General features: G+C 43.5%; 1 protein-coding gene across 2 annotated transcripts in view; it reads right to left on the bottom strand.

Moving 5' to 3' along the window:
• The window catches only part of Ankub1 (ankyrin repeat and ubiquitin domain containing 1), a 36,194-nt gene extending 18,565 nt beyond the window's left edge, over window positions 1–17,629 (bottom strand). The window contains exons 1-2 of one of the 2 annotated variants that reach the window (XM_005077956.4): window positions 16,810–17,629; window positions 14,953–15,096 (exon numbers count right to left, since the gene is read on the bottom strand). In XM_005077956.4, coding sequence (XP_005078013.1) covers window positions 14,953–15,096; window positions 16,810–16,899 — 234 coding nt within the window. In that variant the 5' untranslated portion in view covers window positions 16,900–17,629. Of the gene's footprint in view, window positions 1–413; window positions 493–14,952; window positions 15,097–16,809 lie in introns of those variants that run through there. The other variant, XM_021231708.2, reaches the window with a different exon arrangement.
• Window positions 17,630–18,555: the final 926 nt, after the last annotated feature.

The following is an 18,555-nucleotide window of genomic DNA, read 5'->3' as shown; positions in this document are numbered from 1 at the left end:
CTTTAGCTCTCTCTGATATGCATTCATCAATAAATGCAAACAAATGACAAATGAAATACGAATAAACAGATAACGGCATGTAAAAAAAGCTGCCGAGGCTTAAGTCCATCTTTACAATGAACCAAGTTGATCTCAGCAGCCAAGTACTATGCACTATACATAATGTTAGACAAGAATATGAATATCCTGTGATTATAAAGAAAAAGGTCTCTAATCTGTATGTACACATAAGTAACTCTGGAGTGTAGAGAGAAGCCTTCCCACCAGCCTGGTTCCAGAGCTGCATCAGTCCCAAATGAACACACAGGAGGCTATATTAATTATGAAGCTGTTGGCCATTTTCTTGGTTTCTTACTGGCTATCTCTGACTTAAGTATTTACTCCATAATTATTAATCTAAGTGTTTCTCTTACCGGAGAAAGGGTCAGGACTTCTTACCGCCATGGCAGTTACATGATGACTCCCTGTGTTTCTCCTTCCCAGAGTCCTCCTTGACTCCTAGTCCCACCTATCTTGCTTCCCTATTGGCCAAGAGTGCTTTATTCAACAACCAATAAGAGACAAATTTTAGAATGACATCTCCCATCACTGGAGCAAGACATAACCAGGGGGGAGTTGAAAAATGGCTTGCAGCTTTAGATGAAAATCAGAGGTCACAGGGGAAAATGCTGTCTATGAAGCTAGATTCTTAGGTCCCCAGAAACACCTTCAAGCCTTTTTTTTTTTTTTGCACTTGAATTTTCATCAATGAACACACGGTGTACATCCTGGGCTCATTTCACGTGTAATGCAGGGAGAAAGTAGGTTCCCCTGTGCTATTGCAACCACATGTCCTCCACTGTATAAACTTTGCTTTCAAATGTAGTGAAATTTGAATTGTAGGTTGAATAGAAACGAGGTGCACCAGTAGGAGACAGTTCTGTTCCTGACTGCATGAAAATAGGAGCATATAGGTGCCTGTGGGAGACATGGAGGTCCTTATGCTCGCAGGTACACACTAGGAGAGCCAGGAACATTAAACACACAGGGTTGTGCCTTCAAAGGGAAGGATGTATGACCTGTTTTCCACCCAGCCACCCAGAAGTCTTCGAGCAGATGTGGTGGCCTTTGGGCTATCTGTGTGACTGAGACCACACTGAATCGTCCCCAGCCCTCATCATGAGCTTGTCAATCTACAGAACCTTTCTTTATGGAGATGTCGCATGTAGCCAATCTAGAGAACCCATCTTTGTGGAAGATATCACATGTATTTTACCAAGAGTTTTGATGTAGTTATGTCTTTGGTTTTATTATGCACATGGGATTGAGTTATTTATCACCAGAAAATTTTTTCACTAAATTGTGTTGTGATTAAATATACCTGTGACTATCTTAAATGCTCTTCCCCTATAATGAGATTGATGACTACCTTGAATGCCATTCTAGAACCTTTATCCAGTAACTGATGGAAGCAGAAGCAGAGATCCACAGCTAAGCACTGAGCTGAACTCCTGAAATCCAGTTGCAGAGAGGGAGGAGTGATGAGCAAAGGGGTCAAGACTAGGCTGGAGAAACCCACAGAAAGAGCTGACCTTAACAAGGGGAGCTCATGGGCCCCAGACTGACAGCTCAGAAACCAGCATAGGATGGAACCAGGCCCCCTGAACATGGGTGTCAGTTGGGGACCTCGGCAGTCTATGGGGCCTCTGGTAGTGGAACAGTATTTCTCCCTAGTGTACGAATGAACTCTTGGAGCCCAATCCACATAGAGGGATACTCTCTCAGCCTATATACATAGGGGAGGGCCTAGGCCCTGCCCCAAATGATGTAACAGACTTTGAAGATTCCCCCATGGAAGGCCTCATTCTTTCTATGGAGCAGAAGAAGGATGGGATGGAGGTCAGTGGGGGGCATGGGAGGATGGGAGGGAGAGGGAACTGGGATTGATATGTAAAATAAGATTGTTTCTAATTTAAATTAAGAAAGAAACTAAATATGCCTAGGATAAACTGCTCAGGGTCACATTCCCAAAGTCTGAACCAACACTGGCTACTTAGTTGCATTGAATTGAACTACCTACTCTCTTGCCTCCTGCAGTTGCGGTGATACATCCCCACCACTACAGAAGCCAGTTAATAGCAACTTACTAACGAAATGATACAATAGAAAGCATCTCACAATAAGGCATCTATGGGCCAACAGGATGGCTATATGGATAAACACACTGACCACCAACTCCGATGACCTGAGTTCAATACCTGCGACCCACATGATGGAAAGAGAAAACCAACTCCCTCAAGTTGTGTACTCCTCATGTACACTATAGCATGTGTGAATGCTTGCATCCACATGCGCACACACAAGATAAGTAATAAGCATTTTTAATAGAGAGGATGTCTGTAAGAGGGGGGCTCTCCCTGCCTCCATATGCGACATTCCTTCCTAAGCATTCTGAATAAAGAAAGGTTGTTCAGTTATACCCAAATGTGTCAGATGCTATTAGATAAACAAAACTGTAAATAATCATTGTTGAACACATACAAGATTAGATTTTTCCCTTTTGAAACAAAAACACAAACAAACCAATGAGCCACGGTAGAGAACAAACTCAAAATACCCTACTCTTCAATACGAACACATGTATTCTATCTGATCATGATTCCAGGACTAGAGAGATGGCTCAGAGGTTAAGAACATTGGCCACTCTTCCAGAGGTCTTGAGTTCAACTCCCAGCAACCACATGGTGGCTCATCTGTAATGAGACATGGTCCCTCTTCTGGCATGCAAGCATACATGCAGGCAGAACACTGTAAAATAAATAAACCTGGTGGTGCACCCCTTTAATTCTAGCACAGGAGAGGCAGAGGAAGGAGGATCTCTGTGAGTTCAAGGCCAGCCTGGTCTACAAAGCAAGTTCCAGGAGAGACTCCATCTCTACACAGAGAAACCCTGTCTCATAAAAGAAACAAATAAAAAAAAATAATTCCTTTTTTGTCTCCAAAAAGTAGATGAAAATCCACTGAAAAATATATGTACATTAGCAACGAGAATGAAAATATTTTATTAAAAATAGACAACACAAATTGAGGCTGATATAAATCTGAATTCTGCTACAAATCTGCTTCAAAAATTTGCAGACACCAAACAGGCAGAAATCTGCCCCACCTGTTCCAGAGTGACCAAAAGGGGAAGTGATGTCTGGTTTTATTAAATGGAGTAGATTTCCCTTGAGAAATCAAATGAGCTTCCACTTTTGTACAGCAGCTGTCTGTGAAGAGGTATATTGGCGGAAACTGAGCTAACCAAAGGATTTCTGTAACTTCGTTATGGCCAATGTCTACACCACACAAAGGTACTCTACAGGTTACCAAAAGAGAAAAGTAAACACTACCCCAACCACAGAACCTTTGATCTAAATACAGCCTGCCCTGCCTGCGAAACATTCTAGGTCACGATGGCACAAACCTTGTGGGAGTCACCAGCCAATGTCTGATAGCTCAGAAATCTAGGGTAAAGCCAAATATTATTGTGAAATGATCTGTTTGTACATTGTGGAGATTTTTTTTTGTCACTCAGATTGGTTTAATAAGCTGAATGGCCGATAACTAGGCAGGATTTCTAGGACAGGGAGGATGCTGGGAAGAAGGGAGGAAACCGGGAGCAGCCAGCAAGATGGAGGTGTCAGGGAAGGAACATGGGCCGTGCAGACTAAAGACGATAAAGGCACAAGGCAGAAAGTGAACTAATAGAAACGGGCTAATTCAATCTATCAGAGCTAGTTATTGGCCAAGATCTTATAATTAATAGTAAGTCTCCATGTCATTATCGGGGAGCTGTTGTTCCTGATGATAAGGTCTGACTACAAAATACTTCCGTTCTAAAAAGAAAAGTGTAACAATAAGATAATCCTTAATGATATTCCGCAATACTCATAGATCAGTGTCTTATCCAGTCATCATCAGGCAGGCTTCCTCTGGCAGCAGATGGGAACAGATACAGAGATCTACAGCTGGACCTTACGCAGGATAGGCAGGGAGAGACCTAGAAACACACAGCTCGAAATGAGATGTCACCATCAAATCCCTCCCCTGGGAGCTCAGGGAACCTGGCAGAAGGGGAGGCAGAGGCGTGGGGGAGACAGGAAAGGGAGGACACCAGGAGAACAAGGCCCTCTAATCTACTGAGCAAGGCTAGTATGAGCGCACAGAGCCGGAAGCAGGGTCACAGGGCCGGAAGCAGGGTCACAGGGCCCGCACCGGTCTCTCCAGGTCCTCCCAGTGTAATCCTATGGCTCTACAGCCTTCAGTTTAGTGTTTTCATGGGACCCCCGAGTGTGTAAATGACGGTGGTCTCTGATTCTTGCACCTTCTCCTGAGGCCTTTTAAATCTACCGTGGGCTTGTTTTGTCCAACTTTGATGCGATGGGTTTTACTTTATCTCATTTTGTTGAGAAAAAGAATTAGAAACCCTAAAGAAAACAGCACACACTGGGATTATCCTAATGATGGCAGTTCAGGAACATCCCTGGGCTTGTCCCAAGGCTGTCTGCCTGTCCGGTGCCTGCCATGAGGACTAAGTGATGGCTGTACGTGTGCTCACTTGCTGTTCTTGCAGAGAACCTGAATTCAGTTCCCAAGGCCCCCGTGGCGGCTCTCAACCACCTACAACTGCAGCTGTAAACAGCGGACTCAGTTATCTACCTGAAATTGGAACCAACATTTAGGGAATTCTTTTTCTTATTAAAGATGCTGTTTTCCTTCTTAAGGTCTGTGATGACAAGCTCCAGGTGTAACTCCAGTGGGCAGAATGAAAAGTGAAGTCAGTAAAATTCCCATAAAATGTGAGAGTTTCTAGTGAAACCCTGCGTTGATCAGCGTATTAGTCACAACGACCGTCTGCCTCGACTCTCAGATAAATGGTTTTGCCATCATTGGTCTGCTGCTTGCATTGCAATTTTGAGCCTCACAACAAGATTAGAGTTCAGTGCGGAGCTTGCTGCACTCGGGAGAATGATGTTTCATTGACAGTACCTGATGTTTTTGTCAGTATAACTAAGAATACAGACTGCCCTTAGGGAAGGAACCTGGAGTCAGAGTTGGGAGACTTTACTGTATACATCCTTTTGTATCTTTTGAATTGAGAACCATGGGAATATAGTCACCATTTGAAAATAGATAAAATTTAAGTCTTCAGTAGTAAAGACTGAGGCAGAACTTAGTTAAATAAAAGCACTCAATATATTCTGTATGTCCAGCCATTAAATGCCCCCTGCCAGCTCAAATGTTAGAACTGAACTTATATCACTGTCTTTAAGCAAGCAAACCTTTAATAGAAAAGAAAAAAAACAAAACAAAAAACTCAAAACTTGGGGCTAGAGAAGGCTTGGTGGTCCAGAGTACTGGCTGGTCTGCAAGGGAACCTGTGTTTGAATTTTGAGTCCCAGCACCCATGTGGAAGTTCAAAATCGTCTCCAAAACCAGTTCCAGGGGGATCTGACACCCTCTTCTGGCCTCCACAGGCACCAGGCACACATGTGATGTACAGAGATACATGCAGGCGAAATGCCCATACATATAAAATAAAATAATAAATAAATAAATAATCTGGGCCTTTATCATTGTCATTAGATAGTGCATGGAGATCACTAGTTGAGTCTGTGTAGCTGTGCAGTGCCTGAACACAGCGTAGAAACCCATGTAAAGGCGCAAGGAGAAGCTAGAACACAGCGTAGAAACCCATGTAAAGGCACAAGGAGAAGCTACTCAGGAAATGACAAAGAAATGGATCTAGCAGTGCACACTTGGAACCCTGACATTTTGACTCAAAAGTTTGAGGTCAGCCTGGGATACAGACATAGCAAGACACTGTCAGAAAAAGAAAAGAAATATAATTTGATTTGCTTTAAAAGTATTCTCTGAGTACCAGAGAAAGAAAACTGGAGAACTTACAGCCATTTTAATTTCATTTTTTGGTAAATACTCTTAAAAATATAAGGAATGCATGAATAATAAATGCTCAGAAAACACTAAAAGTATATACATGGAGTCATGCAATACTTAGCATTTTATGACATGTCTTTAGTACTTAACATAGGAGAGTGTCTTTTAAAACATCTTAGTAAATCATGTAAACATATTGAGTTAATTTTGAGTATCATAAAAATTTTTACCGCTAACTATGAGAAAATAGGAGTCACATTTAAATGGGATGAGAATTCATGCTTTCGAGGGTGAAAAAGAGCGTAAGTTACTGTTTCTACCCCAGCAGAAACAGCAGCTTGTCCCATTGAAAACTAATTTCAAGTTAAAGATATTGAGTCCAGGAAATAACAAAGTACAGAGCTTTGTATATTTTAGGGCTAGGGTTCTGCAAAGTTCTTAATGAAACCTGAGTCCAGGATCCCTAGTTATGTGTCGTTAATTCAGTGCAGCCTAAAAATGGGAAAGACATTTTTCCTGCACACATACCTAGTTCTGATGTCAACTTTGTCTCATTTGGATATAGATACTGCCTTAGGGTTTCTATTGTTGTGATAAAACACACTTTACACTTCTTACTTCTACATCGTAGTCCACCACTGAAGGACATCGGGGCGGGAAATGAAGCAGGGTAGGATCTGGAGACCAGAGCTGGTGCAGAGTGGTTTACTGGCTCGCTACCGGTGGAATTCTCCAGCCCAGGTGTGCCACCACCTCCTGTGGGATGGATACTCCCACCTCAATCATCAATCAAGAACAGGCCTCAAGGGACATTTTCTCAACTGAGGCTCCCTCCCTCTTGTGGGAGCCCGCAAGTGGGCTCGGTTTCCACCTGGCGTCCATTCTGACTCCTATGACATTAGAGTTCCAGCTTGCTCGCTCCAGTCTCCTTGAGAGCCGTGAGAGAGTTCTGATGAAGCCCACGGGAAAGAGCATATTATTTAACTGACGAGCTTCTGATGCCAGCTGTCGGCACACAGATAGGGAAGGAAGCCGCTTGCTGCTGGCTCACGTGATAGATAGTTAGCCTGGCTGCTCCTCATCCGAGGACAGTGCAGGGAGCTGGTTAACTGATTCGCCGCTCTTTATTCTGCTTTGCCTCCAGTCTGCATAGAAGCAGGGTCTAAGTTAAACTCGGGGTTGTCCGGTGTGCTGAAAGGCACGGACCGGGCAGTCCTCCCGAATCTATCCTGTGTTTCTGTCTCTGTTCCTTTTATCTGCCTTTTCTCAGTCCTCACGCCCCTACTCAGGTAGCCCAGCTGACTCGTTGGAGCAGGCTCCAACACCCTTTTTCCAGAAAATTCTAGCCTGTGTTAAGTTGACGTAAAACTAGCCAGCACAGATGCTTGTGCCGCCCTGTCATTTTTCCTGTCACTGAGCACTTCCTGTTCGTCACGCCACTGTCCCTAATCATTACGACCAGGGAAGTGACCTTATCTGCTTCCCTCTACAGATATTTCAGAACCGTCCACCAGACTCTGATCTGTGGGGCGTCCTGCTTAGTGTGATGAGGCAGACGGCATAGGGACGAGGCAAGAATCAGATGGGACAAGAAAGGGGACGGGAGAGTTCCGCATCCGTGCCTTGCTACCCTTTACAGGCTTGAAGCATGCCTAAGACCATGAGTACCAACGGAAGAGAGGCAAGAAGGGCTGGGGAGATGGCTCAGGGGTGAAGAGTGTGTGCTTAGGTTTGGTTCTCAGAACTCGTGCCTGGCAGCTCGCAACGGTCTGTATCTCCCGCTCTGGGGCAATCCTACAGCTTGGGCCTCTTCTGGCGCTGCACTCGCATACATGAACACGCAAACACATAATTAAAAATAAACCTTTATGGGGCTGGAAAGATGGCGCAGAGATCCATCTTTGCACTGTTCTTACAGATGGCCTGAGTTTGATTCCCAGAACCCACATCCAGTGGCTGACAACCACCTGTAACTAAATCTAGCACCTGGGTATCCAACACCCTTTTCTGACCTCCTCAAGCACCAGCCATGTGCTCATACACAGAGAATAAAAAAAAATCTAAATAACCAAACAACTTTTAAAAACAGAGAGGCCCTCATCCTGGTTCCCACTTCCTTCCACTCACCCTCTCCAGCATCCCTTGGACTGCAGCAAGCTCTACTCGCCTCCCTGGAGGACAGAGCTACCAGAAGCCTGCTGAGAGAGCCTGCCTATTCCCACCCCCAGTCAGGGCAGAGGGCAGAGGGCAGAGGACAGAGGGCAGAGGGCAGAGGACAGAGGACAGAGCTCCCACCCACTGGGAGTGGGAGTGCCTGGGACCCATCTGCACCCACTGTGAGATCCATCAGAGTATCAGACTCACTTGCACCCACCGGAAGAGAACCTTGGACCCGTACTCATGAGGAAAGGAAGACACCCCATCTGTACCCACTGAAAGAAGGGATGGGAAGATGGCAATACAAGAACAAATCCAACGACAGAAAAGCCAATATGACGCCACCAGAGTCTAGGGACTCTACATCAGCAAGATCTGAACATCACAACACAAATGAAACAGAAGAGAATGGCCTAAAAAAAGAAATGAGAAAATCTTTTAAAGAAACGGAAGAAAAGACAAACCAAAAATTACAAGAAACAATTCAAACAGTGCAAGGTTTGAAAGCTGAAATAGAGACAATAAAAAAACACAGCCTGGAGGAATGCTGGAACTAGAAAAGGTGAGTAAACGATCTGGAACTACAGATGCAAGCAAAACCAACAGAATACAGGAGTTAGAAGAGAGAATCTCAGGCACAGAAGATTCATTAGGAGAAATAGATTCATCAACCAAAGAAAATCTCAAGTCCAACAAATCCCTAACACAAAATATCTAGGAAATATGGGACACCGTGAAAAGACCAAATCTAAGAATAATAGGTATAGAAGAAGGTGAAGAAACCCACCTCAAAGGTGCAGAAAACATATTCAACAAAATAACAAGAGAAACCTTTCCCAACCTAAAGAAAGACATGCTAATAAAAGTACAAGAAGCCTACAGAACACCAAATAGAGTGGATCACAATAATAAGTCCCCTCATCACATAATATTAAAGAAAGAATACTTAGAGCAGCAAAGGAAAAAGGCCAAGTAACACACAAAGGCAAACCTATCAGAATCACACCTGACTTCTCCATGGAAACCCTGAAAGCCAGAAGGTCCTGGATAGATATTCTACCAACACTAAGAGACCACAGATGCCAGCCCAGACTACTATACCCAGCAAAGCTTTCAATCACTATAGATGGAGAAAACAATATATTCCACAACAAAACCAGATTTAAACAATACATATCCACAGATTCAGCCCTACAGAAAGTACTGGAAGGAAAACTTCAATCTAAGGAAGGTAACTGTGCTTACAGAAACATACACAATAGATAATCCAACTTTACCAAAAGACAAAAGAAAAAGGGGGGTAAATCTACAAACAATAACACCACCACCATCAAATCAAAAACAAACAAGAATTAACACTTAGTGGTCCTTATTCTCCCTCAATATTAATGGTCTTAATTTGCCTATAAAAAGACACATAATAACAGAATGGATACGAAGACAGAATCCATCTTCTGCTGCACACAAGAAACACACCTCAACTTCAAAGACAGACAATACCTCCGAGTGAAGGGTTGGGATAAGATTTTCCAATTAAATGGATCCAAGAAACAAGCTAGTGTAGCTATTTTAGTATGGAACAAATTATACTTCAAACTAAAACCAATCAAAAGAGATGAAGAAGGTCATTTCATAATCATCACAGGAAAAATCCATCAGGATGAAGTCTTAATTCTGAACATCTATGCCCCAAATACAAGGGCACCTACGTTCGTAAAAGAAACATTACTAAAACTCAAATCACACATAAGACCTCACACAGTTATAGTGGGAGGCTTCAACACCCCACTCTCACCTCTATAAAGGACCACCAGACAGAAACTCAGCAAAGAAACAAAGGAACTAATAGAAATTATGACCCAGTTGGGTTTAACAGACATCTATAGAACATTCTACCCAAACACAAAAAAATATACCTTCTTCTCAGCTCCACACGGAACCTTCTCTAAAATTGATCACATACTTGGCAACATAGCAAACCTCAACAGGTACAAAAAAATTGGAATAACCCCCCCGTATCTTATCAGACCACCACACTTTAAAGTTAGAATTCAACAACAACACAAACTGCAGAAACTCTACAAACTCATAGAAATCGAACAATATACAATTGCACCATTCCTGGGTCAAGGTAGAAATAAAGAGAGAAATTAAAGACTTCCTAGAATTCAATGAAAATGAAGACACAACATATCCAAACTTATGGGACACTTTGAAAGCAGTGCTAAGAGGAAAGTTCATAGCACTAAGTGCACACATGAAGAAACTGGAGAATAGTCACACTAGAGAATTAACAGCACAACTGAAAGCTCTAGAACAAAAAGAAGCAAACTCATCCAGGAGGAGTAGATGCCAGGAAATAATCAAATTGCGGGCTGAAATCAATAAAGTAGAAACTAGGAAAACAATACAAAGAATCAATGCAATGAAGAGTTGGTTCTTTGAGAAAATCAACAAGATAGACAAACCTTTGTACAAACTTACCAAACGTCAAAGTGTGAGCATGCAAATTATCAAAATCAGAAATGAAAAGGGGGACATAACAAGGGACACTGAGGAAATCCAGAGAATCTTCAGGTCATACTTTGAAAACCTGTACTCCACAAAATTCGAAAATTTAAAGGAAATGTGTTGAGTGAAGCCTTTTCCTTGCCAGCCGCTTTGGTTTTTCCCCACTAGTTTCCTGGGCTCTGCCACATTGTAGTCCCCAAATAACACACAAGACGCTGTATTAATTATGAAGCTGTTGGCCTTGCTTGTTTCTTACTGGCTAGCTCTGACTTATGTATTTACCTCATAATTGTTATTCTAAGTATTTCTCTTACCAGAGAAAAGGTCTGGACTTCTTACCCCTATGGCAGCTACATCTTGACTCCCTGTGTTTCTCCTACCCAGAGTCCTCCTCGACTCCTAGTCCCACCTATCTTGCTTCCCTATTGGCTAACAGTGCTTTATTGACATATATACAGGACTTCCTCATCAGAAATGGACAATTTTCTAGATAGATATCACTTATCAAAATTAAATGAAGAGCAGATAAGCAATATAAACAGACCTATAACCCCTAATGAAATAGAAGCAGTCATCAAAAGTCTCCCAACCAAAAAAAGCCCAGGCCCAAATGGCTTCAGTGCAGAATTCTACCAGAAATTTAAAGAAGAGCTAATTCCAATACTCAAAGTGTTCCACACAATAGAAGCAGGAGGTTCATTGCCAAACTCTTTTTTACAAAGCTACAATTACCTTGATATCAAAGCCACACAAAGACACAACTAAGAAAGAGAACTACAGACCAATCTCCCTCATGAACATTGATGCAAAAATACTCAATAAAATATTAGCAACTCGAATCCAAGAACACATCAGAAAAATCATCGACCATGATCAAGTAGGCTTCATCCCGGGGATGAAGCGATGCTTCAACATACGAAAGTCCATCAATGTAATTCACCGTATAAACAAACTGGAAAAGAAAAACCACATGATCATCTCACTTGATGCAGAAAAAAACCTTTGACAAAATCTAACATCCCTTCATGATAAAGGTCCTAGAGAGATCAGGAATAACAGGAACATACCTGAACATAATAAAAGCAATATACAGAAAACCAACAGCTAACATCAAACTGAATGGAGAGAAGCTCAATGCAATTCCTCTAAGATCAGGAACAAAGCAAGGCTGCCCCCTCTCCCCATATCTCTTCAATATTGTACTGGAAGTTCTAGCTAGAGCAATAAGACAATAAAAGGAGATCAAGGGGATACAAATTGGAAAGGAAGAAGTCAACTTTCACTTTTTGCAGAGGATATAATAGTTTACATAAGTGATCCGAAAAACTCTACAAGGGAACTCTTACATCTGATGAACACCTTCAGAAAAGTGGCAGGATGCAAGATCAACTCAAGAAAATTAGTAGCCATATTATATACAGACAATAAAAGGACTGAGAAAGAAATCAGAGAGGCCGGGCATTGGTGGCGCACGCCTTTAATCCCAGCACTCGGGAGGCAGAGGCAGGCGAATCTCTGTGAGTACGAGGCCAGCCTGGTGTACAGAGTGAGTTCCAGGACAGCCTCCAAAACAATGCAGAGAAACCCTGTCTTGAAAAAAAAAAAAAACAAAAAACAAACAAACAAACAAAAGAAATCAGAGAAACATCACCCTTTACAATAGACCCAAACAACATAAAATATCTGGGAAAATGCTAACCAAACAAGTGAAAGACCTTGAGCAGCAAGATCTTTGAATCTTTAAAGAAAGAAATTAAAGAAGATACCAGAAAATGGAAAGATCTCACATGCTCTTGGATTGGTAGGATTAACATAGTAAAAATTGCAATCTTGCCAAAAGTAATCTACAGATTCAACACAATCCCCATCAAAATATGGACACAATTCTTCACTGACATTGAAAGAACAATACTCAACTTTATATGGAAAAATAAAAGACCCAGAAGAGCCTGAACAACACTGTACAATAAAGGAGCTTCTGGAGGCATCGCCATACCTGACTTCAAGCTCTATTATAGAGCTGTAGTAATGAAAACAGCTTGGTATTGGCACAAAAATAGACAGGTAGACCAATGGATATGAATTTAAAACCTGACTCTAACGCACACACATACAAACACTTGATTTTTAACAAAGAAGCTAAAATTATACTTTGGAAAAAGACAGCATTTTCAACAAATGGTGCTGGCATAACTGGAGGCTGACATGTAGAAGACTGCAGACAGACCCATGCCTATCACCCTGCACAAAACTTAAATCCAAATGGATCAAAGACCTCAACATAAATCCAGTCACATTGAAACTCTTAGAAGAGAAAGTGGGACGTACCCTTGAACAAGTTGTACAGGAGAGTGCTTCCTGAACCTAATACCAGTAGCACAGATGCTGAGATCAACAATTAATAAATGGGACCTCTTGAAACTGAGAAGTTTCTGTAAAGCAAAGGACTCAGCAAGACAAAAAGGCAGCCCACAGAATGGGAAATGATGTTCACTAACCCCGTATCTGACAGAGGGCTGATCTCCAAAATTTACAAAGAACTCAAGAAGCAAGTCTCCAAAATGCCAAGGGATCCAATTAAGTAGAGAATTCTCAATAGAGGAGTTTAAGATGGCTGAGAGACATTTGAGAAAATGCTCAACAACCTTAGCCATCTGGGAAATGCAAATCAAAACAACCCTGAGATATCATCTTACTCCTGTAAGAATGGCTAAAATCAAAAACACCAATGACAATTTATGCTGGAGAGGATGTGGAGAGAGGGGAACACTCCTCCACTGCTGGTGGGAGTGCCAACTCGTACAGCCACTTTGGAAATCAGTATGGAGATTCCTCAGAAAAATGAGAATCAGTCTACCACAAGATCCAGCAATTCCACTCTTAGGCATATATCCAAAAGATGCACATTCATACAACAAAGATGTCTGTTCCACTATGTTCATAGCAGCATTATTTGTAATAGTCAGAACCTGGAAGCAAACTAGATGCCCCTCAACTGAAGAGTGGATAGAGAAAATGTGGTACATTTACACAAAGGAGTACTATTCAGCAGAAAAAAAGAATGGTATCTTGAAATTTGCCGGTAAATAGATAGCACTAGAAGAAACCATTCTGAGTGAGGTAACCCAGTCTCAAAAAGACAAACATGGTATGTACTCACTCATATATGGATTTTAGGCATGAATCAGGGGAGTGCCAGCCTACAATCCCACACTTAGCAAGTCTGAGACACAGGGAGGACCCTAAGAGGGACATGCATGGTAACCCAGAGAAGGGGAACAGGACAGAATCTTCTGAGGGGACAGGGAGCAAGGTGGGAGGAAGCTGGGAGAAAGAGAGGTGGTGAAGAGGAGGGGAGAGGAGGACATGGGGGAGCAGGAAAGTTGAGTCGGGGAAAGAATAGAAGAGAGAAAGATGAGAGAAACCATAATAGAGGGAGTCATTATAGGTTTGAAGAGAGGTCTGGCTCTAGTGAGACTTCCAGAGATCTACAAGGATGGCACCAGCTGGCAATCTAACCATAGTGGAGAGGCTACCTTAAATGCCCTTCCCTGATAATATGATTGATGACTTCCTTGTATGCCATTCTGGAGCCTTCATCCAGTGACTGAAGGAAGCAGAGGCAGACACCCACAGCTAAACACTGGACTGAACTCCTGGAACCCAGTTGCAGAGAGGGAGGAGTGATGAACAAAGGGGTTATGACTTGGCAGGTGAAACCCACAGAAACAGCTGACCTGAACAAGGGGGAGCTCATGGACCCCAGACTAATGACTGAGAGGCCAGCATAGGACTGATCCAGACCCCCTGAACGTGGGTGTCAGTGAGGAGGCCTCAGCATTCTTTGGGGCCTTGGGCAATAGATCAACATTTAGTTAAGTCATCCAGATGGACTTTGGAAGCCCATTCCACGTGGAGGGATGCTATCTCCACCTGGACACATGGGGGAGGGCCTAGGCCCTGCCTAGGATCATATGACAGACTTTTGAGATTCCCCCATGAAGGGCCTCATCCTCTTTGAAGAGTGGAGTGGGGATTGGGGGAGGGGTTGGGGAAGGAAGGGAGGGAGAGGGAGCTGGGATTGACATGTGAATCAAACTTGTTTCTAGTTTAAATTTAATTTAAAAAAGAGAAAAAAGAATAAAGTACAGAAAGAAAAGAAAGACCTATTTATTTTATTGTTTTGGTAGGATCTTGGTATACAGCCTATTGTTATGTCTGCCTCACCGACACTGGGATTATAGATGCACACCAACCACATCAGCCTAGGCGAAGCTTTTTCTAGGCTGGGGATACTTAGTTGAGCTATCCACAACTTACGTCAGAATGAGAGAAACATCTTGGGCAAACTTTATTCTATCATACCTTAAGGAAACATTTGAGAGTTGAGCAGAAAGATATCCCGACGTCCGACAGACTCCAGCTGTTCCTTAGGGCAGCTCCGGCATATACCAGCTCTAAATACCACCTGCCTTGCTGGTCTTCAGAAAGAGGAATGTGGAAGTAATCCTTAAAGAGAAGCGCTCTTGTGAAAACAGTCCTTCTCTTCATTAGCAGAGCAGAAACACACTGCCCCCTTCCTCTTTCTCCCCTTCCTCCCTCTCTCCCTTTCCCCTTCTTCCTCTCTCCTGCCCTCCCTTCCCAGGTGTTATAATTGCTTTAGAACAAAGGGAAGGGAGATGGGGAGAGGGTTCTTAACTTGGACCCTATTGCTCTCCAAAAGTTTATAAATAGATTTTAGTTGGGGAAAAAAGTACACCTTCATTTAAGACTTTTTATTTTATGTGTGTCAGTACTTTGTCACATGTATGTCTGTGACCACGCGTGTGCCTAGAACCCAGGGGTGCTAGAAGAGGGCATTGGAGCCCCTGGACCTGGAATTACAGATGGGAGTCAGCTGCTGGTGAGCACTGGGACTTGAACCCTGGCCCCCTGAAAGAATAGCTATTGCTCTTAACCTCTGAGCCAGCTCTCCAGTTGCTCCAGCTTTATTTTTGTTAACTCTAAGTGAAACTGGTATTTTTCCCTCTTTAATTACATTTAATTAAGTCATTATCTGTACCTGTGACTTTGTCACCGATTAAAAATTGCATTCACTTACATGTCCCATCACTGCTGCTGCAGATAATTCAGAAGATTATGTATGCTCATCACTAATTTGAAAGTATACTGCTACTTGTTAAGTGCTCTTCTAGGACCTCCTGGCTAATGTTAATAGTAAAATCTCCTATGCCATGACACTGTCCTAAATGTGATTTTTATTATTTGAAGATTACACTTCAATTCACTTCTTGTTTTCTTTGAGAGTCTCTTACTCTGTGACCTATGCTGGTCCCTAGTGTCCTCAGTGCTAGGATTCTAGGCACGTAGCACCATAGCCTGTGTGGTTCTCTGTATTGTCTCTAGTGTATGCATTTAACAACATTCTGAGAGGGAGCTCATCTGCTTTAACGACTTCAAACAGATTGATGACACATAATGGGCATTATCTCCTGTGCGAGATCGAGATTGCAATAATCTCCTGTCACTAACACTCCTCAGGAAATACTCAGAATGGCTGGGCGTGGTGGCATACTCTTTAATGCCAGCACTGGGGAGGCAGAGGCAGGCACTCTGAGATTGAGGCTGGCCTGGTCTGCAACCAGAGCTAGATAGTGAGACCCCAATCTCAAAAAACAAAACAAAACAAAAGAAAAAAAACAGTAAAAATAAAGCACAAAAGAAATACTTGTTAATAAATGAGAATGACTGCCTCTAAATTAAACATTTCATGACTGTCTCTGAAGCACATATGTTCACTAATGTCTTCTCTGTTTCCTAAATCCTTTGGTTTGTCATATCTGCTTGCTCACCAAACAAGGTATTTGTCAGAGAGCTGACACTCTCTCTGATGTACTAACATTAGTGTTGCATTTTGTTCTTTTATGAATAATTGCAATTAGCTATGTAGTCCAGGCACAACCCATGAACTCACTAAAGAGAAGTGAAACTTGACTCCTCCCCCCCCTTTCCCGAATACTGACTCAGTTTGTATTCTTATCTAAGTTTTCCAAATAAACCACATTCTTAGCAATATAGCATGCAAACAAATAGTGATATTTTCCAAAACCTCTTTGTTCCTAGTGTTAACATTGTACCCAGTGGTGTTTCTATCCTATGCAAACTTTAAACTATGTAATGCACAATTAAACTTATCTTAGTGACCCTTGACTAAACACATACCTTTACCATCTGTTTGATGGCCTCCACAGACTCATGCGCTGAAACATCAAATGCCTCAAAAGACCCCTCGAAAGCCACAAAAATCCTCATCACGCAGCTAACCCCTCAGAAACAGGACAGACAAAACAGAAATTCCGTTTTCAGAGATAGCTGGAAAAATTTCCCAGTTAAAGACGAAATTGATGGCCAGAGGCAGCTGTCACTGTTTATTCTCCACAGCGACGGGAAGAACGTAGAGCCACACCCACAGTATCCCAGCAAGGGATACAACAGAGACAGTGCCTGTTGGAGGAAATGCTTCTCTCAGAAGATGGTCACAACAGCCACCTTGTTCTCAGATTACAGGAACCAGGGCACCAGACAACGGCCCAGGCAAGTGTGAGCAAGCCTGCTGACACGGAGCGCAAAGATCCCACACTCGAGCTGCACTTGGGTGTTGCAGCCACGCCCCCTGGGTCTCGAATTCACTAGAGGACAGCTGGTCGTAGAACCCATGAGAATACAGCCTTCCTCGGGGTCCGCCAGCGTGTGGCAAAGCAGATGGAGCTGACTTTGCTGAATAAGAGGGTCCTGGAAGTTCTCCAGTCTCCATAACCACTTTGTGTACTTGTTCTCTGGCAACGTGTCTAACCCTGCCACGGGGTACAGAACAATACCCACTCACACCAAGGAAACGAGTGTGGCTTTCCCTTCCCATCCTTGGATAACAAAACCTGCTGCACAGCAACACAATGTAATTCATTTTTTTCCCTATTTTTCAGTCTTTGTGCTACTTGGAACAATATGCCATTGTGATCTCTTTCTACCCCCCTTGTCATCAGTGGAGTCCTCTCTCTCTCTCTCTCTCTCTCTCTCTCTCTCTCTCTCTCTCTCTCTCTCTCTCTCTCTCTCTCTCTCTCTCTCTCTCTCTCTCTCTTTCTTATTGGAAATAAATTCTTCCACAGTGGACGTGAGCCCGTCCGAGCAAGGGCCATGTGGGCAGAGGGAGAGGAGAAGAGGGAGGGGAGAGAGGGAACTGGGCTTAGCAGCCATGAGGGCAAAGGTACGAAAGGAGCAGGTAACCAAAATAGTTGGACTGTACAGGGAAGATCCAGCCCCTGGGGCTGCAAAGTTCTGGGTAGAGGTTGGGGTATAGCAGCTCTACCCTATAACGGGTGGGGACTGAGGGATGCCGGGGAGAACCTGGCAGCCGGGTCAGCCGTTTGTTCCAGGGTTTGAAACCAACCCCCCCGCCCCTGCCACCCCCACCCTCCCTCTTCCCCAGATCCACTCCCCTTCTTGTTTTCTCTTCAGAAAAAGAGCAGGCCTCCAAGGCGTGACAGCCAGACAGGATAAATCAAGACGCGGGAAGACAAGGCTGGACAGGGCAACCGAATAGGTGGTGGGAGAGAGTCCCGAGAGAGCAGGCAGCAGAGCGAGCGGTGCACCTGCTTCCACGTTAGGGGTCTGTGAGGGGGACCCCAGCCACCCTGACGAAGGGAAACGTTCTGCTGTCACGGCAGGAAGCAGGGCATGCTGCCCTGCAGGCGGACCCCGAGCTACGAAGAAGGGGCTGAGAGTTCCGCATCTTGACTCCTCGGCTACAGGAAGCGGTCTGTCTTAACTGGGCGCATGCGAAACTTCACGTATGTTTGAGCAAGAATGAAACCTCGAAGACCACCTCCACTGTGGGCACACTTCCTCCCACAAGGCCACGCCCCCGAAACAGTGCCACTCCCTTTGGGCGTCATCTTTTTGCAATCCATC

Source organism: Mesocricetus auratus, unplaced genomic scaffold (assembly GCF_017639785.1).
Source record: "Mesocricetus auratus isolate SY011 unplaced genomic scaffold, BCM_Maur_2.0 Super-Scaffold_100011, whole genome shotgun sequence".
NCBI classification, from domain to species: domain Eukaryota; kingdom Metazoa; phylum Chordata; class Mammalia; order Rodentia; family Cricetidae; genus Mesocricetus; species Mesocricetus auratus.
The sequence above is the reverse complement of the archived record's forward strand: the minus strand, read 5'-3'. Positions and strand labels throughout refer to the sequence as shown.